The 24838-nt window shown below is 37.5% G+C and overlaps 1 protein-coding gene across 1 annotated transcript in view; it reads right to left on the reverse strand.

Annotated features, from left to right (window-relative positions):
• Nucleotides 1-24838, reverse strand: part of LOC136038574 (targeting protein for Xklp2-like) — a 75995-nt gene that overhangs the window by 10233 nt on the left and 40924 nt on the right. Inside the window, exons 8-11 of the mRNA XM_065721753.1 lie at nucleotides 24184-24351; nucleotides 19752-19961; nucleotides 14642-14812; nucleotides 681-899 (exon numbers count right to left, since the gene is read on the reverse strand). Of these exons, the coding sequence (XP_065577825.1) occupies nucleotides 681-899; nucleotides 14642-14812; nucleotides 19752-19961; nucleotides 24184-24351 (768 nt within the window). The remainder of the gene's footprint in view (nucleotides 1-680; nucleotides 900-14641; nucleotides 14813-19751; nucleotides 19962-24183; nucleotides 24352-24838) is intronic.

Below are 24838 nucleotides of genomic sequence, written 5' to 3' on the forward strand. Positions count from 1 at the left end.
CCAAAAAGCGTGCAGAGGGGTAGCAGAGGTGTAGGTTCGAAAGCTGTAGAAGTTTACTCAAAATACAATTTATATTAATTAACACCTTCTGAAGCCTCCAGAGAAGAAAGTCTTTTTACCCCCGCTACTACTTTCTTGTGATATAGTAAAAGTGTTTTAGGTGTAACCCCTTATACTACCAAAAAGCGTGCAGAGGGGTAGGTTCGAAAGCTGTAGAAGTTTACTCAAAAATACAAATCATATTAATTAATGATGTATATTAATTTTTTTTCAAACGGCTTGAAACTTCCACCCGTAAGTTCCTGGGGCAAAGGAAAATCTATACACAAAAACCTACTTTAGGGGTAAGATCCCCCCAAAAATATGGTCAAAATTTTTTTCATTTAAAAAAGATTATTGCAGGTAAGAAGCCCATCAATCATTCGTCTTTTTTGTGCGCAAGTTTCTTATTTATTTTATTCGACGATTTTTGTTTTCCTTTTAGCAATTACGCAACAAAAAAGTGCGTCCATCTTACTAGGATTTAAAAAAAAGTATGGGAGGGGGAAGGCAGGTGGTAAAAAGCCTGAAAATACGTATTTCTAGGCCAAAACTTTTTTCAGGGAAAGACCTCAAGAGTTGGTAATGCATATGCTTTAAGGTAATTAAAGTGATGTACAGGTAAGAAGCCTATTACTCACCTGTCTTCTTTGCGCCTCCAGTTCCGCTTCCTTTTGTTTCACAAATTCATCAAACTCCTCTCTTTGTTTAGCTCTCGTGTCTGAATGCAGGTTAAATACAACAAATTCAGTGGGTGGCTTTTGTGCCGGCTCTGGCTTAAATTGTTCCTTTTTGAGCACAACAGGGGGTCGGGCATGAAACGTTGCCTCCTTTTTTAAACGATTTTCCTCTTCTTCTTGCTAAAATAAAATTTGAGGCTTTAGAAAATCAAGCTTTGAATTGACAATGAGCAATAAATTAAAATTATGGCATGAAAAGAATGGTAATATATTACATTTTGGTTGCCTTCATACTTTTTTTTTATTATTATAACTCTTGCTGAGTCTTTTTATTGTTGTTTTTCATTATTTTGAGCCTCTTCTTAAAGCGTCTTTCAGAGAAAACAAATCATAAGAGGATCATTTAGACTCGTGATTCTCAACGTGGGGTGCAGGCCCCAGACGTAGACTACATATTTAGACGGATAAATAAGCATGGAATCCGGATTGCAGGCAAACTTCTTCAGGATGTCAACTGCACCGACAACGTTGGGCTCATAGAAGCAGAAGCTTCGGGAATTCCTGAAAAAAACTCACAGAGAAAGTTGGACAATTAGGACTACACATCAACACTCCAAAGACAAAAGCTATGCCAATCAGTAGTTCACCCATGGGAATCCAACTAGGAGGACAGGACCTCGAACAGGTTACAGACTTCAAGTTCTTAGGAAGTACAGTCGCTTCCAGTGGTGACTCTGAAAAAGAATTACGCAACAGGATAGCATTGGCCAACACATTTAGACTCTTCTACTAGTCTGGGAATCCACCATATACTCGCTGAAGTGGAAACTCAGGTTGTTCCAGAGCAATGTACTGTCGGTCCTGAGTAACACTACGGAATGCCTTAAGCTAACTGCGGAACAGGAGAAGCGCCTTGCCACCTTCGAGAATAACTGTCTTTACCAAATTCTTAGAATCAGTTGGAGAGACCGTGTCAGCAACGACGAGATCCATACCCACACAGGCCAGCCATATATTATAACCGTTGGACGACATAGTAGATCCTCCGTATGCGCACGACCTTGGACACATCCTCCGTATGCCAGATCACAGACTTTCAAAAATGCTCCTCTACTGGCAACCGGAAGTCACCCGTCGCGGAGGGAGACCAAAGAACACGCTCCGTAGGACGTATGAACCTGACAAAAGACGAGTCTCATTCCAGAGTGTGAAGACATAAATGCAGCAGTGCACGTGAGGGAAGATTGGAGGCTATTCACCGACGCCCTGTGTGCCTCAGGAGGTGCTGGAGGAACTAAGGTCTAAGGTAAGGTAATTTTTATTTTCATTTTCAATGCTGCAATAACTGGAAAAGAAGGTACTTGTAACACAATTCATTTTCAGTTAAGCGCCAACGACGCAGTAGGCTTTAGACTTTTACAGTTAGGGAAGGGGGCAGTATCCAAACTCTTGTTTGCAGTGAAACTGTATTTGTCTTGAACAGCCTTGGAAAGAACTAATAAAATTAAACTGAATATTTGATATGTAATGATATTAACTGCTGAAAGCTCATCAACTTAAACTTAAAACTTAATTTTACTGTAATTTTTATGTTTATTTTCAATGTTGTAGTAGGGTCAAAAGAAAATATTTTTAGAATAATTCGTTTTCAGTAAAGCGCCAGTGACACAGCAGGTGTTAGACTTTTAGAGTGAGAGAAGATGGCAATACCCAGACTCTTCTTGTAGTGGTTTTTGTTTGAGTGGTCTCAGCTTGATTTGCATATTCAATTTAAGTTGTACTCGTTTTAAGATTTATTTATTCATTTATGTTAGTACCTCTTTGTGTTTGTTAGCTATGATTGTTTATTTAATTTCTGTTCGTTATTGGAATCATTTATGCCTCAATAGCAAAACATTTTTTTCGTTTTAAGCTTGATTTACATATTCAAATTAAGCTTTACTGGTTTTAAGATTTATTTATTCATTTATATTAATAACCGTAATATGTTTTTTTCTATGATTTTTTGTTTAATTTTTGTTCGTCTTTTTGGTTTTATTTATTATTTAGTAGAGATTTCTGGTCGTTTATCGTAGGTTTCTATTTCTCCTGATCTTAAGTTTAACATGGCCATTACTTTTCTTTGAACGCTTTTTTTCGGAAAGTTTTTGTATTATTTTTGTTCGTTTTTTATTGCCAAAGTTTCAAGTTTTTGAAAAATTCCCTATCTATATATATAAAAATAAGTTGTTTGTATACTGATGTCATGTTTGTTTGTCGACTGACGTCATATTTGTCGACTGTATATGACGTCATTAAGAAGAAACAGCCGAGGAAGCTGCTCAAAGAGCTAATGCCAAAAGGCTTGCGGCTAATAGAGAAAGTAAGAAAAGAAAGCGTGCCGAGGAATCACAAGAACAGCGTGAAAACAGGCTTGCGGCTAATAGAGAAAGTATGAAAAGAAAACATGCCGAGGAATAACAACAACAGCGTAAAAACAGGCTTGCGTCTCAAAGAGAAATCACCGAAAGAAAGCGTGCCGAGGAATCACAAGAGCAACCTGAAACAACCTGGACAGCGAGAGTCAAAACGTATCAACACTGAAAATGATAGCGATGATGATTGGGTTTGGGATTTTGACTTGGATAAGGTCATGAATGCCTACCAGATTTTAGTTAGAAAAAAAAAGGTTCGGCGATATGTATTTCATAGTGACGAAAGACAAGTCAAGGTAAAACAAACAAACAACTTGAAAGTGATACTGATGATAAAAAAAACGACGTTGAAAGGACTATCGTTTCCCAGTTGCAACATCTTTTCCACATAAATAATAATTTAGTGCTTCTGCTCAAAACAACAATCGAATTGATGCCTACTGATACGCAACTATCAACGAAGTGGCAATCGTTATGGTCGGTGATTTGTATATGACGTCAAAGGCTTTGTATATGACGTCATTATATGAAATTTGGCAGGTGTATCAGGGACCAAATCAGATTAAACTAGAAATAGTCGTTTCGCCGATTTGACCATCTGGGGGGATTAGAGGGACGGTTAATTCGGAAAAATTAGAAAAAATGAGATATTTTTAACTTACGAACGGGTGATCGGATCTCAATGAAATTTGATATTTAGAAGGATATCGTGTCTCAGAGTTCACATTTTCAATCCCGACCGGACCCGGTGACATTGGGGGGGGGGGGAGTTGGAAGGGAAACCTAAAATCTTGGAAAACACTTAGAGTGGAGGGATCGGGATGAAACTTGGTTGCAAAAATTAACACAAGTCCTAGATACGTGATTGATAACCGGAACCGATCCGCTCTCTTTGGGGGAGTTGGGGGGGGGGGGTAATCCAGAAAAAATAGAATAAATGAGGTATTTTAAACTTACGAATGAGTGATCGGATCCTAATAAAATTTGATATTTAGAAGGACCTCGAACTCAAACCTCTTACTTTAAATCCCAGTCGAGTCCAGTGTCATTGGGACGATTTGGGGGGGGGAGGGCGACCAGAAATCTTGGAAAATGCTTAGAGTGGAGAGATCGGGATGAAACTTGGTGGGAAAAATAATCACATGTCCTAGATACAGTATTGACATAACTGGACCAGATCTACTCTCTTTGGGAGAGTTGGGGGGCCACCTAATTCGGTAATTCGGGAAAATTAGAAAAAATAAAGTATTTTTAACTTACTAATGGGTGATTGTATCTTAATGAAATTTAATATTTAGAAGGACCTCGTGTCTCAGAGCTCTTATTTTAAATCCTGACAACATCCGGTGACATTGGAGGAGCTGGAGGAGGAAACTGGAAATCTTGGAAAACACTTAAGAGTGGAGAGATCGTAAAGAAACTCAGTGGGAAGAAGCTCTTGGCTCTTCTGACCTCGTCAAAAGTGCCATATGAACTCTTGGCTCTTGTTTTCAATGTTATTACAAGTACAAAAGAAATTATTTGAACGCTTTAGTGAAACGCCAAATGCAGAGTACACTTTATGCTTTTACTGTTAGGAAAAAGGGCAGTAGCCAAACTCTTGCTTGTAGTGAAAACTATAGATGTTTTGAGAAATTTTGGAAAGAGCTAATATAGTTAAATTGAATTCCCATTTTATTTGAAATAAAATACCGTTAATATCGTTAACAAGTTTTGTGTGTGTGGTGGGGGAGGGGGATTCGGCCATGGAAGGAGGGCCAGGGGTCAGGTCCTATGATTTTTAGAATAAAACACCGTTGACTAGTTTTTTTAGGTGAGAGGGGACTGGGCCATGGAACAAGGGCCAGGGGTCAGCTCCCATGACATTTGTAAAAAATGTCGTCGTCGTTTTTTTTTTTTTTGGGGGGGGGGGGTCGGGCCAGGCATCTGATCCCGCGATTATTGGAATAAAATATCGTTGATAAATTTGTTTTTCTGTTTTTCTGGTTTTTTTTTTGGGGGGGGGGGGCATGGAGAGAAGGCTAGGTCTCAGCTCCCATGATTTTAGAATAAAATATTAATATGTTTTTAAGGTGGTTCGGGGTCGGACCATGAAGGGAGAGCCAGAGGTAAGATCCCATGATTATTGGAATAAAATATCGTTAATGAGTTTTGTTTTTTAGGGGGGGGGGTCAAACCATAGAGGAGTGCCAAGGGTCAGCTCCAATGATTTTTGCAATAAAACATCGTTAATAAGTTACTCTTTCTTGGAGCGGCAGGGTGAGGGGGCTCATGGAGGGAAGACCAGGGGCAGCTCCCATGATTTTTGGAATAAAAAATCTTTAATAAGTTGTCTGTTTTGTTTTTTGTTTTTTTGGGAGGGGAAGGCCAAGGAAGGAAGGACAGGAGTCAGCTCCCATATTTTTGGAATAATGTATCGTTTTTTTTTTACATATTTTTGGAATAATATATCATTTTTTCTTTTTTTGGAGGGGGAGGGGTGTAATCTGGCCATTAAGGGCCAGTGGTGAGTTCCCCCAATTTTTGGAATAAAACGTCATCAATAAGTCTTTTTTAATGGGGGGGGTCATTCAATGGAGGGTTATCATACCGTTCAACGGTTATCAATACCGTTGATAACTTATTTCTTTGAGTGGGGGGATAGGGTCATGGAGGGAGGACCAGGGTCAGCTCCCTGAATTTTTGGATAATAAATCGTTAATAAATTTTGCAGGGGGAGACTGATCCATGGAGGGAGGGCCGGGGGTAAGCTCCCATATTTTTAGGATAAAATATCGTAAATTATGTTTATAATTTTTTCAGAAGGGAAGTCGAGCCATGGAGGGAGGAACAGTGGTCAGCTCCCAGGATTTATCGTAGATAGGTTTTTTCGGGGGAGGAGTATCAGGCGCTTGAAGGACAGGGGTCGGCTTCCATAAGTTTCGGAACAAAATAGTATTAAAATATTTTTTGAGTGGGGGTGGGGGGTCTTTCTTATGTGATCCTTGAACTATTTGAAAAACCCTTGCACAAAAACCTTATATGCCCTCATGACATAACTTACAACACTTGTCTCCGGACTCCTGGAGGTTGTGTCGACCCCAGAGTTTTTGTTATCTGTTGGTTTCAGCCCCTTTTGACTTTTAAAACAAAAACTAGAATTTTTTAATTCCAATTGAATGAGCCCCTCCGAAGTTTAAACGACATCTCCTTCAATTAAAAACCTTATTTGACCCTGGTGCATAATTTCCAATACTTGCCCCCGGGTTCTCGGGAGTTGTGTAATCCCCAGAGTCTTTGTTATATGATTTTTGGTCTATTTTGAACAAAATGACTATCTAATTTTTTTATAATATGCATTTGCGGAAAAAAGGGGTAGGGAGGGAACTTGTTGCCATCTGATCACTTTTGACTCTTAAAAGGGGAATTATAATTTTCAATTCCTAACCAATTGAGTCCCCCGAAGCTTATACAACCACTTCTATAAAAACCTTATATACACCTGGGGCAGAAGTTACAACCCTTCCCCGGGGCTGCGGAGAGGGAGGGGAGGGCATGTTGATGCCAAAGTTTTGTTATCTGGTTGTTTGACTGTTTTGAACAAAATGGCTATTTCAAAATTGTGATCGGGTGTATTTGGGGGTAAAGATTGGGTGGGGGGATTGATGCTCTCTGATCACTTTTGACTTTTAAGAAAGGAACTAGAACTTTCACTTTCCAATCAAATAAGCCCCCCCCCCTGAAGTTTACACGGTCAGCACTTCCATTAAAAAAACCTATATGCCCTCGGGGTATAACTTACAACACCTGCCCCCGGGCTCTGGGGGGGGGGGGGTAGTGTCAACTTCAGAGTTTTGTTATCTGATATTTGAGCTATTTTTAATAAAATAGCTATCTCAAAAATTTGTCAGATGCTTTTGCCGAAAAAAAGGTGGGGGGACTAAGTTTACACGGTCAGCACTTCCATTAAAAAAAAACTATATGCCCCCGGGGTATAACTTACAACAGCTGCCCCCGGGCTCTGGGGGGGGGGATAGTGTCAACTTCAGAGTTTTGTTATCTGATATTTGAGCTATTTTTAATAAAATGGCTATCTCAAAATTTTTGTCGGATGCTTTTGACGAAAAAAAAGGTGGGGGGACTAGCTAACCTCCGATCTCTGTTGACTCTTAAAAATTGAACTAGAAATTTTAATTTCCAATCAAATAAGTCCCCTCTGAAGTTTATATGCGCATCCCTTCCATAAGAACCATATATGCCCCAAGGCAAAACTTACAACGCTTGCCCCAGGGTTCTGGGGGGTTCTGTCGATTTGGAAGTTTACAGTATCTGATCTTTCAACTATTTTTAACAAAATAGTTATCTCAAAATTTTTTAAAGATTTATTTGGGACAAAAGAGGCGTGAGGAGGGGGGGGGGGACTAGTTGATCACTGCGATAACTTTTGACTCTTGAAAAGAGAATTAGGATTTTTCAATTTCTAACCATTTGAGTCCCCTCCGAAGCTTATACGACCACCTCTTGCATAAAAACCTTATATACCCCCAGGGCATAAGTTACAACCCTTCCCCCGGGCTCTGGGGTTTATGTTGATCCGAAGTTTTTGTTATCCGATCGTTGGACTATTTCGAACAAAATGGCTATCTCAAAATTTTTATCGGATGTATTTTGGAAAAAGAGAGTGGGTTGGGGGAGGGGGATATATGATACATTCATAACTTAACTATCATTAAGTTAAATCATTAGATAATTTTATTTTAGAAAACTATTTCCATGGACATTGCCAAACTACGGTTTGCTTCAGAAAGAAAACCTTTAACGCACCAAACAATAATAAATAATAACGAAATAATGTATAATAAACAAAATAATAAAGGGTAGCCATTGTATACGTGCACAAAACTCCGTAAAAACGCTCATCCATGCCGCATACGTTTTGCGTTTATTTCTGTGAGCTGGGACTGGACGATCAGCAATCCTTGGAGGTCGTTTAGGGATAAAATCTAAGAAAAAAGATATCAATGTGTTGATGACTATCTAGACAGTTTTTTTTCCAAAATATGTACTTGGGGTGCTTCAGTGAAACTAAATCAAACTTAATTAACAGTTCGAAATATGGAACTTCCGGTCCAGGGGAAATTATAACAAGAGCATATTTCTGAGCTATTTCAATACGGTTAGATTATTCCACAGTCAAACCAAAATACTATACCAGGGAAGCATACACAAAATATACATGGTAAATTCTTAAGATATAGGAAGACGGAAAACAAAATTTTGTCATTAATGTTTGTAACCTACCCTTGCCTCTCTTCACCATCTGTGCGATGAACGCCTCCCGCTTAAGATCAAACGTTATAATTGTTTCTAGTATCTTATTTTATTTACTGTTAGTTGCTCAGGGGTAGAGGGATTAAAAGTAGGGTAAATTCTTAAAAATAGATAAATAAAGCGATAAAGTATTGCAGTTATGATCATTCACAGTCATTAGTGAAGTCTTGTCTCACTTTTTCAATGATTCCCTAGATTTACCCTACTATTAATAGATTTATCCAATTTATCCTACTTTTAATCCCCCTATCCCTGAGCTACTAACTGTAAATAAAAGACACTAGAAACAACATTAACGCTTTATCTTAAGCGGGAGGCATTCGTCGCAGAAGTGACTCCCTATAATTAAACAGAATTGAATAGCAATAGAGCAAACAGACTATGGACTCGTCAAGGTTGGGAAACCTACAAAGTAGACCAGAGGTCCGTGGTCGTTCTTGGCTACAGGTCAAAATTAGCCAAAATGCAAATCCTAAAGAAACGTCTGGGTCCGTGATACTTTCATTCTAAAACAGTGAAAATGATTCCCTAGTAAAACAAGAGCTAAGAGCTCATATGGCACTTGTGACGAGGCAAGAAGAGCTAAGAGCCAAGAGATCATATGGTATGAGCTCTAACAAAATTCTATGAACCAATAGATTGATTTAAAAAGGAAAATAAGAGGCTTAATGCCGGTCAGGATTTAAAATAAGAGCTCTGAGTCACGATGTCCTTCTAAATATCAAAATTCTTAAAGATCCGATCACCCACTCGTAAGTTATAAATACCAAATTTTTTTCTAATTTTTCCTCTCCCTTTAGCCCCCCAGATGGTCGAATCTGGGAAAACGACTTTATCAAGTCAAATTGTGCAGCTCCCTGACACGCCTACCAATTTTCATCGTCCTAGTACGTCCAGAAGCACCAAACTCGCCAAATCACTGAACCCCTCCCCCCAACTCTTTCAAAGAGAGCGAATCCAGTACAATTCTGTCAATCACGTATCAAGGACATTTTTTTATTCTATCCACCAAGCTTCATCCCGATTCCTCCACTCCAAGTGTTTTTCCAAGATTTCCCCCTCCAATTCCCCCCAATGTCAAAAGATCTGGTCGGGATTTGAAATAAGAGCTCTGAGACATGAATTCCTTCTAAAAATCAAATTTCATTAAGATCCGATCATCTATTCATAAGATAAAAATACCCCAATTTTCACGTTTTCCAAGAATTCCGGTTTCCCCCTCCAACTCCCCCCAATGTCACAGGATCTGGTCGGAATTTAAAATTAGAACTTGAAAGCACAAGATCCTTTTAAATATCAAATTTCATTAAGATCTGGTCACCCTTTCGTAAGTTACAAATACCTCAATTTTCAAAATTACCCCCCCCCCCAATTCCACCAAAGAGAGCAGGTTATGTCAGTCACGGTTATGTCCGGTTATGTCAGTCACGTATCTTAGACATGTTTCTATTCTTCCCATCCAGTTGCATACTGATCTCACCGCTTTAAGTATTTTCTAAGATTTCCTGTCCCCCCAACTGCCCCCCCCCCAATTACGCTTGATCTGGTTGAGATTTAAAATAAGAGATCTGAGTTACGAGGATCTTCTAAATATGAAGTTTCATGAAGATCCGATCACTCCTTCGTAAGTTAAAAATACGTGATGTTTTTTTATTTTTCAGAATTAACCCCCCCCCCCCAATAGAGCGGATCCGTTCCAATTATGTAAATCACGTATGTAAGACTTCTGCTTATTTTTCCCACCAAGTTTCATCCCGATCCCTCCAATCTAAGCGTTTTCCATGATTTTAGGATGCCCCAACCCAAACTTAAAATAAATAACTTTAAAATAAGAGCTTTGAGACACGATATCCTTCTAAATATCAAATTTCATTGAGATCCGATCACCCGTTCGTAAGTTAAAAATACATCATTTTTTCTAATTTTTCAGAATTAACCCCTTCCCCAACTACCCCAGAGAGCGGATCCGTTCCGGTTATGTCAATCATGTATCTAGGACTTGTACTAATTTTTCCCACTAAGTTCCATCCCGATCCCTCAACTCTAAGCGTTTTCCAAGTTTTAGGTTTCCCCCTCCCAACTCCCCCTCCCCAATGTCACCAGATCCGGTCGGGATTTAAAATAAGAACTCTGAGACACGATATCCTTCTAAATATCAAATTTAATTGAGATCCGATCACCCGTTCGTAAGTTAAAAATACCTCATTTTTTCTAATTTTTCAGAATTACCCCCCCCCCCCCCGCCACCTAACTACCCCAAAGAGAGCGGATCATGTCAATCATGTATCTGGGAATTGTGCTTATTTTTCCCATCAAGTTTCATCCCGATCCCTCCACTCTAAGTGTTTTCCAAGATTTTAGGTTTCCTCCCTCCAACTCCCCCCAATGTCATCAGATCCGGTCGGGATTTAAAGTAAGAGCTCTGAGACACAATATCATTCCAAACATCAAATTTCATTAAGATCCCATCGCCCGCTCATAAGTTAAAAATACTTCATTTTTTCTATTTTTTCCGAATTAACCGGCCCCCCACTTCCCCCCCCCAGATGGTCAAATCGGAAAAACGACTATTTCTAATTTAATCTGGTCCGGTCCCTGATAAGCTTGCCAAATTTCATCGTCCTAGCTTACCTGGAAGTGCCTAAAGTAGCAAAACCGGGACCGACAGACAGACGGACAGACCGACAGAATTTGCGATTGCTATACACCTTACCCAGCTTTGTAAGTTTTCTTATTCTAAAATACAAGGTGATTAGAAGAGACCCCACCTTCCTATACTTCAAGCAGAATAACCATTCAGAACATATAGCCGGCTAATCACAACCAACACAACAGTGCATGAAATCTTACATAAATGAAGTATTAAATAATTTTAATGAATATGATATGAAATTTAAGTAAAAGTCTTTTTGGCCCATGGCTAATACAAAAAGAGCCAACAAAATAATATTTGTAAACACAAATACACCCGATAAACTACTATGCAGGTATATTTTAATTAAATGTTGAATAATTAGAATTGGCGAGTTAGGTACTTAATATAATGCTTTCTGGGCGGCCTGCTTTCCATAATTCTCAGTTGTAATTTCCATAATTTTGTTACTAGAGCATTATATTTTCATCAGATTTGGTATATTTCATCAGGATTAACGTGACTTCACTTCTTGGGTGTGGTCACTAAAACACGTAAGTACCGCCACTACATCCAAACTAATAAATAAATAAATTAAGGAAAAGGACGACTTTGTGACACTCCTGTACCCACCAGCTTTCCCAACTTCTTCATACCCATAAAACTTCTATCATTTAATATAAGATCCAACCATTGACACCGCCTCAGAAAAAGTCCCTCCTCGGTCGGTTTGTTTCTTTACAAAAACCCGAGGAATGAATTAAATCATCTTCCCTATCTCTAGACATTTGGCTTAAAACATGGACCAATCTTTGACCTCACCCTTCCAATATACTTCATCTTATCACCAAGTGGTAAAAAAGTTCCTCTTGCCGATATTATTAAATTTGATTCCTTCTTATTAAGCATTACTTTAAAATAGAATCCCCAACCAATCTTTCCTTAATCATAGGGTACAAAGAGAGGCAGGGATGCTGATATCTCATACTGCATTCTGGTTCTTTAAAATAATCCCTATTTTTTCGGCTGCCACTCACCTTTCGAGCCCCAATCCTTTCCCGCTTCTCATCAGCCTAACTTTCCAACAAGTTTCGAAAATATATCTTACTCGGCTAGCCCAAGAACCGTTTCTATCATTACAGCACTCCTGGTATGCTACCTTCTTATAGAAATACTGGTTTCTCCCAGTAGGCTACCTAACTTACTAACTAACTAAATAACTAACTAACTATTCTAACTAGTACACTTACTCTTATAAACTAATCACCGTCTAAAACTAACCCACTAAACTTATCACTCAGGTCTAACAATTTCTTATGCATTTAACAGAACACTCTCTACACTGTTCTTAATCTACTATTGATGGTCTTGTTTATTAACTTAATGTCGCTTAGGTCTATATTTCCCAAACTGCTTCTTAATGCACTCCACATCCCCCTCAGTCCTCTATTCAGTTTAAGATTAATATTACCACCCCATCAACCATGGGGTTGAAAGCTCCTTTCGGGTCTTGGAAAGCTATATAAAGCCTGTGTTTTCTCATTCTAGCACACTTAAAATGAAGACCTGATCTAGTGCTCTATGGTCTTAATAGAGCCTTTTATTTAAAGGGTCTTTATGGTCATAATAATCAAAATGGTCCTAATCCCCATCAACCAAGAGGTTGAAAACTCCTTTCGTGTCTTGGAAAGCTATATAAAACCTGTTTTTTTTCGTTCTAGCACACTTAAAATAAAGAACTGATCTAGTGCACTATGGTCTTAATAGGGCCTTTTATTTAAAGGGTCTTTATGGTCATAATAATTAAAATGGTCCTGATCCCCAACAATCACCACATCAACCACGGGGTTGAAAGCTCCTTTCGTGTCTTGGAAAGCTATATAATGCCTGTGCTTTCTCCATCTAGCAATCTTAAAATGAAGACCTGATCCAGTGCACTATGGTCTTAATAGGGCCTTTTATTTAAAGGGTCTTTATAGTCATAATAATAAAAATGGTCCTGATCCCCATCAACCACGGGGTTGAAAGCTCCTTTCGTGTCTTGGAAAGCTATATAATGCCTGTGTTTTCTCCTTCTAGCAATCTTAAAATGAAGACCTGATCCAGTGCACTATGGTCTTAATAGGGCCTTTTATTTAAAGGGTCTTTATAGTCATAATAATAAAAATGGTCCTGATCCCCATCAACCACGGGGTTGAAAGCTCCTTTCGTGTCTTGGAAAGCTATATAATGCCTGTGTTTTCTCCATCTAGCAATCTTAAAATGAAGACCTGATCCAGTGCACTATGGTCTTAATAGGGCCTTTTATTTAAAGGGTCTTTATAGTCATAATAATAAAAATGGTCCTGATCCCCATCAACCACGGGGTTGAAAGCTCCTTTCGTGTCTTGGAAAGCTATATAATGCCTGTGTTTTCTCCTTCTAGCAATCTTAAAATGAAGACCTGATCTAGTAAACTATGGTTTTAATAGGGCATTTTATTTAAAGGGTTTTTATGGTCATAATAATTAAAATAGTCCTGATCTAGTGCACTATGGTGATAGATTTTCAGGCAGCTAAACGCTGCCTGAATATCTATCATCTTCTTCTACGATTCTAACCATTTATCTAACCTACAACATGATATTTTACAAGCTGGCTTGCGGAACTATTCCCCAGAGAAACTCACCAGTAACTATCATCTCCTTTCTTATGTAGAGGCAGTAAGATCAATGTTGACCATCCTTTCAGCAAAAAGGATTGGCTTCATAATACCTAAAATAATCATCTTATAAGCGACAGAATCCAAATTATAGCCTACTTCCACACTTTCAATGTAACTCCATCTACTTCTGGCACCTACCTTCTCTTCATTTTATTTGTTACCATCCTTTAATCTCATTTACCCCAAAATCAGCTTCAAATCATCAAATCATCCTTCTTCAACGGTTGATACATAAATTTATCTGGATTTGGCTTTCTTCCCCTACGGTTAATCTACAACATATTCTCTACACCAGGCTTCCCAATATTCAGTGCAGCCTTCTGGTGCAACATTTTCATTCGATTCCCTACATTAGATTTCCTCACAAGCCATCCCCCTTGGAAGGAGGGGGGATGCGAATCAACAGCGAAAAGTCATTTTTGGCATCTTTTTTCATTCGACAACAGAAAAGTGCACATTTACATGCAATTTGCAAATTCTAGGGAGAAGGTTTAAGCCTGGAGTCACCACCCACCATCACCCTGAGCATAGCCTAAGCATGAATATTCAATTAACAAATTTCACAAAAAGATTCCTGAAGGTCTTCTTCTTTTATTTTAAGTGTGCAATTTGCCCAATAAGCTCAGACTTCAGCTTCCCTAGCTGACGTTTTAAAACATCAGCTAGAATGTTGGGACTTATGGGACTGCTAGGCTAAAACATAGGCATAAACATATGGGACCGCTAGGCTAAAATACTATACAGTGTTAACACATATTTTTTTCTGGATCGATTGTAACATGTTTTTGGAGGATCCATCTTACCCCCCCCCCCCCTGTTTAAGGTTACAAGAACACAAACTTGTAATTAATGGAAAATATACCTTTTGGTTGAACTTTTCACGATATAGTTGGGCTCTCTCATCGCTTTTATGGATAAACGGCTTGGGTACAGTAGGCAGGATAGTTGGTTTCTCAGGTACACCGTACAACTTATCCAGTTTTGGAAGAGGCTGGGCATGGAATTGTCGAGCCTTTTTTTCCTCCTCAAGCAACTGAAAAAACATTATATACGTTACCAAAGAACAATAAAAATCTGTACTGATTTTTCATTTTACTTATTGCAGGGCCTGGAATGATTCCTGCTCATTAGTAAAGGGATTTGACGAATTGTAAAAGGACTTTCAAGGGTGAAAAAAGGCATCAATGGGGGGCCAAAATGGGAAGCGATTTTGATTGCCATTCATGGTCAAAACATTTCCTTGCTCATAAAATCAGAAGCAATGGCCAAGTCACCCTAAGAATCATCATCTTCAAGAGCCTCAGAAGAAACTCATTTTCTGTGGAAACAGGTCAGTTATCTTTGTTTTTCCATTTTCTTTTTGTTCAACTTTCAGTTATGTTTATTTAAAACAAAAAAAGTAACTTCAAGACTAGAAATAAGTAAAAAGATCTACAACCCTTCAGCTTGCAAGCTAACTCACTTCTTTAACGTCTTTGAGAGACTAGTGAACTTGCTTATCAAGTCCAACTTCCTCTTTTCTATATTCGTTTTTTCCCCCTCTTTTTCATCTGTTTCATTTTTTCTTCGTGTTTTCATGGCACCCTCTAGTAGGAAATTGCATATCCGCGGAACAGGTGCGTTGGATTCGGGATCCTTTGTCTGAGAGGACGCGGGTTCGAATCCCGGTGCACCCAATTCTTCAGTTTGGGACGGGGGTCAGTGGCGTGACTCTGTAAGCTTAGCCACAGTCGACCCAGCTCTAAATGGGTACCTGGAGAAATCTGGGGAAGGTAAACAGGAAGGGTGTGCGAAAGCACAGGATGGCTGGCCCCCAACCCCCCATTGCACTTCCTGGCTGAAGGGCCAAGAAACGGAGATCAGCACCGCCGGTACGGACTGTAAAGTCTAATGCCGTATCCTTTACCTTTACCTTTTTTTACTCTTTCTGTAAGTAATCGTGATCTCTTTCAAGAAAGCATCAATAAATGTTCGTTTTTGTTTTTTAGATGCCCCTTTTTCCTACAATGATACATCAAGCTCTTTTTTGCTAAAGATGACAACTAGGTTGGGCTCCCTTTCTTTCTTTTGGTCTTGGGAGCTTCATTCAGAAGATTATTCTTCTTCCGTGCTCTCCACCTACTCTTAGTATTTTGACCCAGTCAATCTAGCAAAAGTCAACAACTCTTCGGGAATAGGAAAACTTTTGGGTTTGCCTCCATGTGTGTTGAATTTGTCAATCACACACAGTTTCGCACTCAGGTCTGACATGGTGGCTATATGAACAGAAGAAGTCTTCCCGAGAGCGATAAACCCCTCTCCACGTAAGCAATACCGTGCAATAATGTCAACGCAGCTTTTAAAAGCTTCAACAAAAACGTGTATTTTTACCCACCAAAAGCATCCGTCATAGAGAAGATTTGACGGCAGTAATGGTCGACACATGATAGGTTGATTCTACTGCGTTCTCAGCTTGTAGCAATATCCAATCACTTCTAACATCATCAACGCTTAATCCTACTGGAGTCTCTTAAGCCTGCACAACTATATCTAAAAAAATTTCTAGTTCTTTTCCTTTCCGTAGGATCCAGGCACCCAAGCGTTTCTAGAAGGCTTTTAGAAGAGATGGGGCATTTCTTGATCAAGTGTTTGACAGCTGCCTTTTAATGCCTTCATATGCTCTGACAGAACCCTTGTTTTTTTTTACAAAGGTGAGTGTCTGAACATCTAACGCAAGCTCAACCTGATCACCTACAATAGCGTCCTTCAAATAGTTGTACAAGTTCAAGCAAACTGGCAGAAATTTCATCAACAGATATGAGAATGTCAGGTTTCAGAAGTCTCGCCAAAACAGTCACCAGTAAGTTTTTAAATCAGCGTGAAGAGCGTGATAAAGGGGTTCATTCTTCTGTAACGCTGCTGTGGTCATGTCCACCCATGTCCTTCATAAAATTTCGTTTAAGGAATCTATCGTCAACGGATCATCCACAATTTTTCAGTAACCAATAAGTTTTACTGGCTTGAATGCCATTTGTCAGTGTTTCTAAACTTGCCTTGAAAAATCAAAGTTTTAAGAAAAAATAAAAAAACTAGTTTTTTTAACTGAAAATAAGGAGCGACATTAAAACTTAAAACGAACAGAAATTACTCCGTATATGAAATGGGCTGTCCCCTCGTCAACACCTAGCTCTTTACGCTAAAGTTTTTAATTGTTTTAAAAAGTAGAATTATGGCAAAGAGTCAAACTTTAGCGTAAAGAGCGAGGGATTGCTGAGGGGACAACCCATTTCATATACGGAGTAATTTCTGTTCGTTTTAAGTTTTAATATCGCTCCTTACTTTCAGTTAAAAAAACTAGTTTTTTTTTATTTAATTTCTGAACATTTTTGTATTAATGCATGTTTGATTTTGGCTCTCCGCACATAAATTATTAAAATGAAATTTGGATATTAATTCTTTGTTTGGCTAAATGGCTTTCTCTTAGTTTTGATCAGACGATTTTGAGAAATTATGGGTGGGGAAGGAGGCCTAGTTGCCCTCAAATTTTTCGGTTACTGAAAAAGACAACTAGAACTTTTAATTTTTAGCGAACGTTTTTATTAGTAAAAAATATACGTAACTTAAGAATTAACTTACGTAGCAAACTTTTGTATTCTTATATTTTTATTATGTATATGAAGGGGTTTGTCCCCTCGTTAATACCTCTCTCTTTACCCTAAATCTTAACTTTTGTCCCAATTCTTTAAGAATGACCCCTGAATCAGAAAGGCCGTAGAATAAATAGTTGAAATTACTAAAAATACTTTAGCATAAAGAGCGAGGTATTTATCTCCTCCTAAATACCTCGCTCTTTATGCTAAAGTATTTTTAGAACCCCTCATATGCGTAATAATCTCTGTTCGTTTTAATGCTACTCCTTACTTTCAATTGGAAAAACTTTTTCATGTTTATTTTTTTATTGTTTTTTTTATAGCAATGCTAAAAATCCCGCGCCCTTTTCATTGAATTTCTCTTCCCCCATGACATATTCCTCCAAGGAAAGATCCTCCCACATAGCCCCCAAAAACTTAACCCCACCTCCAAACCAAAAAAATCCCCCTGAAAACGTCTGTACACTTCCCAATAACCATTACTGTATGTAAACACTGGTCAAAGTCTGTAACTTGCAGCCCTTCCCCAGGAACTGTGGGGGAGTAAGTCATCCCCAAAGACATAGTTGTTATGGTTTTCGACTATGCGGAACAAAATGGCTATCTCAAAATTTTGATCCGTTGACTTTGGGAATAAAATGAGCGTGGGAGGGGGACTAGGTGCCTTCCAATTTTTTTGGTCACTTAAAAAGGGCACTGGAACTTTTTATTTCCGTTAGAATGAGCCCTCTTGCAACATTCTAAGACCACTTGGTCGATACGATGACCCCTGAAAAAAAATAAAATAAAAACGCACCCGTGATCTGTCTTCTGGCGAAAAATACAAAATTCCACATTTTTGTAGATAGGAGCTTGAAATTTTTGCTATAAGGTTCTCTGATACGCTGAATGCCATGGTGTGATTTTCGTTAAGATTCTATGACTTTTACGGGGGGTTTACCCCTATTTTCCAAAATGAGACAAATATTCTCCGACTTGTAACTTTTGATGACAAAGACTAAATTTGATGAAACTTATATATTTAAAATCAGCATCAAAATTCGATTCTTTTGATCTATCTTTTAGCATTAAAATTCCGTTTTTTAGGGTTTCGTTTACTATTGAGCCGGGTCGCTCCTTACTACAGTTCGCTACCACGAACTGTTTGATAATACAATTTCCCGTAAACGGAGAATTTCTCTCGTTTGTCCTCTCTTATCTCGTTTTATTATTTTTGGTCTGTATGATCTTGGAACTTACTATAGCAAACATGTCAAGGCTTACACAGATGAGCAGTACTCAATAATAAGTCGTATAATCGTCATACAGGGTAGTAATGCATTGCAGGTTAAATCTTCTGAATATTCTGAGAATTTGGAATCTAGTGAGAATTTAGTTATTCTTTGTCATTCTGTCTCAAAAAGCGTCAAGAGCCTTGTTTCACATAAGGCGCATAGTACTGTGACCATACTCAATGATGAGCCGGTGAAGTGACCTTAAGAGTGTAGCAAGAACTTGTAAAGTATCTCTAACCTGAAGTTTTTTGTGAGGAGCCTGGGCAACGCTTGAATCTTTCCTTCCGTCATATCAAGACCAAAGTGAGCTTCACCCATACCCTTCATATGATTCCGTTTACAGTCTGAATATTTATAGACATAGCTTTTTTCACACCCATCAACATCCCAGGTGTGGTATGGGTATCTTTTTAGGCCGTTTCGAAGTATGGATACTCTTCTCTACTTAATTCCTTGGTTGTTTAAAAATTATGAATTTTTTAAGGCAGAAAAGAATATATTGCCCCCTCCTCTCCAAGACTTTAAAAATACCCTTTTTGGTATATCCATCGAAAAAAAAAAATTCGGTATTTTTATTACGATAATCAAGAAAACAACAAAAATGGCACCTTCCCCTTAGATTTCGGAAAATTAAATTTTCTAAATTGCGCCACCTAGATCCTCCCCAGGTTTTGAAAAATACTTTCATTGAAAAATATCTTTGTGGGGTTTTTTAATTGTAAAACTAATAAAATAACAAAGTATATATTATACATATATATATATATATATATATATATATATATATATATATATATATATATATATATATATATATATATATATATATATATATAATATATATATAAATATAAATATATATATATATATATATATATATATATATATATATATATATATATAATATAAATATATATATATATATATATACATATATATATATATATATATATATATATATATATATATATATATATATATATATATATATATATATATATATATATATAATATATATAACAAATACATTAGCATATAAAGTTATAACAGAAGCTCTTAGAGTAATTACCTTCTTGATCTTTTCATCTCTTTGCTTGATCATATTCTGACTTCGTTCTTCAACCTTGAACGGTTGAAAAGTTGTCAGGGGCCTCTTTGTTGGATTAGAAGAAGAACTCGAGCCGCTGCTTCCAACAGAGCATGATGAACCAAAATGTCGATGCAAGTTTCGATCAACGCTCTTTGATCTTTGCAGTCGATTCGGAATGGAAGGCTCATTCTATACAGAAAAAAGTTAAAAAAAAATGAAATGGAATACTGAAAAGAACATAAAAAGCGAAGAATAAATAATAGAATGAAACTTTGAATACTAAGATGGCTAACGTTTCCAACATTCAAGAGTTTCCAACGTTAAGCATTCTAAACGTCAAGGAGTTTTAGGGGGAGCTTCAGGGGGAGTTTTAGGGATGGTTTTACGCCCAAATTTTCTCCATTTTTCTATAGTCTGTGGAGTAGCTGCTGAGGGGACGGGTTTTCCTTCACCCTTCTTAGCGCAGGTAAAAAAAAGACCCTATTTTAATTCGTGTTTTTCCTTTCCTTTCTCAAAAAGTATAGAACCCGTGCTGTATTTTTTCATGTTTTGTGAACATTTTGCTAAATGAGGCATTAAATGAGCCCAATGGGCTAGAACAAGTCTTTTGATTACTTTATTATAGGTCAGAAATCAGAAACTATTAGAAGAACAAATTATCTTGAAAACGTTAAGTATGCATATTAATTTCAGGTACAAATACGATTCTATGACCCTTTATACATTTGATTAGTCAGTTTCTTAGGCTGAGGGGGGTTGTGGTTGCATAGAATGAAGGAATACATCAGGACAGGCTTAAATACATATATATAAAAACATAAATCAGAGGTTTGTTCTACGAAAAAGTTTTTCATTTATTCTTTCTTGTTTATCCCACAGGAGGCAACACTTAGATGTTTTGTATCATGTTTTCAGATTTCGGTAATATATGCTTGTAAATATGCCCGATAAGAGTATGTCCGCACCCTGGGACAACCCAGAGAGTTTTTGAGACTTTTAGGAAATGGAGAATAATGTGAGGTACTTGTATGATCTACGCCCTACCGCTCTAGTTGTTCGTTAACTGACGCATTGCAGAACCGGTTTTTGTTAGTTTCTTTCAGCTTAGTGTGAGACAAGACACAGAGAAGTCACAGAATAGATGGAAAATATTTAATTTGGGCTAAATATTTGCATATTAAGGGTGGGAGTGTTGGTAGAGTATTGGACAATGTGAACTCAGAAAACAATTCTTACTACATAATATGCAGAATAATTGTACCTAACACATTAGGCATACAGACCCGCTATACTTACCCCCCCCCCTAATGTACAAATATATAGCCCAAATTTGTTTCTAAAGTATTATATTTTTATCATACTTAGGAATATTTCATCAGGATTGAGCGTCAGAAAAACATTAGAAGAATGTTAGGTAGGGCATAGATGATACAAGTACCCAGTGTGCTTTTAGAAAAGGCAGATACTGTGCACACCAAACTTACCCTCTTAGATTAAAGCCTGAGTCATCAAACGCCTTTAGTCTCAGTTTTATAGACTATGAGCAAGCATTTGATTCAGCTGATAGAAGAGCTATAGCAACGGTCTAATCATGTTATCAAACATGTTATCTATCTATCTATCATGTTATCTATCAAAAAACATGTTATCTATGCCAGACATATACATTGGTGATTAGTGTTATGTACGAGCATAACATTGTTGCGATTAAAGAAAGAAATGAGGGTAGTAGCTGGTTTCGTATAGAATCAGGAGTTGAGCAGGAATGCGTTTTAACCCCATACGGGGCACAGCAAATGTAATGAGAGAGCACGGAATCAAATGGAAAAATAATACTCTCCTTGGCCTAGATTATGCTGATGTTTAAGCATCTTAGATGAAAGTGTGAGGAAAATAAATAAACTTCTAGAGATTTTACGAGTTCAGTGTGCAAGAATTGGCTTGAAAATTAATAATAAGAAGACTAAGTCACTAACGCTTAGAAGCTGAAGATGAGAAGGTGATATTCAGTAAACCTGAAGGGTTTTTATTCTTCCTAGATGACAGCTGGGAAGTATGGGAATATTGTCATCTTGTATAGTTTCATTTGTAGATGAAGCAAATACAGGCTCTTGATTATCCATAGTGGTTTCTGATTCATCAGAGCTAAATGATTCATCAAATGTAAATATTTTGTTCGAATCTTGGTCAGGATTCACAACGATATGACTTTGAGTGTGTTTTTTGAATGCCAACATTCACTAGTGAATGTCCAAAATACCTTCTATCTCCTTGGATTTAGTCAGAATTATATCCTATACTCCTGCTAACTTTGAACAATCTCTTTAAATTTATAAATTATCCAACTTGTCAAAACTACCATTTTCACAACATGGACGTCGCCGGGCCAAAGCAATGCTGACCGGCCCACTCAAACACCTTCTATGGTTATAAAATGGCAAAATTGCAAGTACACGAACGCTATTGCTAGAAATATACTACTCGCAATGTACCACTAGGCAGGGTTGGTATAATAAATTATTTTCTTTTGTTCTTCGTGATTCAAATTCCTTTGTGCTTCATGACTGTGATTGAGTTTGATTTACAATTTACTTTAATGCACCACAAACTCCAGAGAGATCATTATCTATTATCACACATTTGGCTCACTTTAACAGCCTCTTCTAATTTATACACTATCGTACTTCATAACTACTCATAACTTCTCATAACTACTAAATTTGCAACACTTACAGTGCTAAACACTTACGAACTGCGAACAATATGAACACTGAAACTGCGTTCAATGATAGCCTTCTGGACAGAAGAGAAAATAAATCATTAATACAGATGGTGCTGAGCACAGAAACAGTCTATTCTTGTGTTCAAAAACAATTTTCTATCCACACAATATCATAATATACTATGAATATGTTCATTATTTTTTATAATATAAGCCGAAGTCTTATTTTAGTACCTCTGTGGATACAAGACAAGAGCACTGACAAAACAGCTTGAAAACCACACACATGGTTTCGAAAATAATTGCCTCTAGCGCATTCTGGGTATCCACTGGTCTGATAGGCTTACTAACACCTTCAACTAACCCCTCAACTAGAATCTTACCGCCAAATCTTGCATTGTGAAGACTCATGTTAATTAAATAACAGCAAGACAACAAGACAATGAGCCTAATTTAGTAAGTCTGCAAACCAATATTAGAATATTGGAAGCTACAGTGATGACAGTTCAGGGTGAAAGAATAGGCTTGAAAATTAACATTACGATGACTAAGTCACCAACGCTTAGAAGCTGAAGATGAGAAGGTGATATTTGGTAACGAGAAAACTGATCAAGTGGACAGCTTCATTTACCTAGGTAGTACTATTAGTAAAGACAGTGGTTGCAGTGAAGATATTAAAAGTAGAATAGCAAAGGTTGAGAGTGTTCTTTCACGGTTAAAAAAAAGTTTGGAAGATTAAGAGTATTAGTCTGCGAACTAAGAGTAGAATATTAGAAGCTATAGTGATGACAGTGGTCAAATATGGTTCTGAAGTGTGGGCGCTCCAAGAAACGAAGGAAGGTTTGGTAACTATTTTCCAGAGAAATTGCTTAGGGATTGTTTTGGGTACCCGACTGACTGACCGCAGTTCAAACAGTAGGCTGTACGGAAAGATTGGTTAAATCCCACTTTCTAAGGCTATAATAAGAGAAAGGTTGCGATGGCTAGAGCACATTCTGCGGATGAAGGATAACATATTACCAAAGCACGTCCTTGTCAGCCAAGGAAAGATTTTGGGGGAATGAGAAGTTCACGGGAGGGATTAAAGAGGGAGACTTTGAATAGTTTGGGATGGAGTAGGAGCGTGCGTAGCTCTTTTGGCCTCAGACGGCTTGGCACTACAATGAGCTGTAGTAGTATTTTCTATTTGTATGACTGTACCTACTTTTATTTTCCTAATTTATATATTCCGCATATTTTATTATTTGTGAATGAAATACTCCTAACGCATTTTATCATTCTCGTCCTTTATTTATTTTTTGTTTTATTATTATTTTTACGGAGCATATTTTTCATCACAGACTTTTAAAGAATTAAAAGTAAGGAGGGAGATACAACTCCGCTTCTATATGGCAGCGCTGACATTTTTGTATTTCCTATATTTAATGTTGCTTTTACTATCGTTCTCCTACAGTTTCCGGTAAACTTTTTTATATTTTTAAAAGAATCAACAACAAACTTTCCTTTAACGCATAACATACACAATAGTTAAAAAAAAGCCTTTTCGAGGTGCCCCTCCCCCTCAACAGCATATCATTTTCGAGTGAGACAATTACATCGACACAAAAGACACATATTCATCAATTTCCATAAGAATGCAAAGAGGACATTGAAAATGGTTCTTGACCAATACTTTCATAAGTATATTACCTTTACTTGAGGCTGAGCTTCCCTTCGTTTGGGTAGGCTATTTGAAGCGAAATCTGGTGACTCTGGAACAGTCACTGCCATAACCTTTTTCTCGGGTAGCTTTGGCTCTTCAAGTAAGCTCCGTGGAACAGGTCGAGCATGAAATTCCGGTCTTTCTGGAATGTTTTCCTAGAAAAGTTCAATGGTCATTACTAAGACGTTAAACAGACGTCAGTTGACTATCAAAGTAAAGACAAAACTCACAAACTGCACGTTATATTATTATAATATATAATATTATTATAATTATGCACGTTACCAGACCAGTCACTGGTCTTAATTTTTTTTTTTTCGGAGCGTTAGTTTTCGAGTCACAATTCCAAATAGGTCATATTTACTATAGGGGCCATATTTATTACTATATGTATAGTAATAAATATTTATTACAACATTTATTACTCATATTTATGACCATTCTCAAATATTATTACATGTTTATTACTATAGGGGTCATATTTACTGTAGACACAACTATTCTTGATCATGAAACTGAGCCGTATTTATTACTATAAATATTCCTACACAGTTAAAGAATAAGTTTGGAAGAATAAGAAGATTAGTCTGCGAACTAAGATTAGAATATTAGAAGCTACAGTGATGATAGTGGTCAAATATG

The sequence above is a fragment of the Artemia franciscana genome, chromosome 18, assembly GCF_032884065.1.
Source record: "Artemia franciscana chromosome 18, ASM3288406v1, whole genome shotgun sequence".
Lineage (NCBI taxonomy): Eukaryota > Metazoa > Arthropoda > Branchiopoda > Anostraca > Artemiidae > Artemia > Artemia franciscana.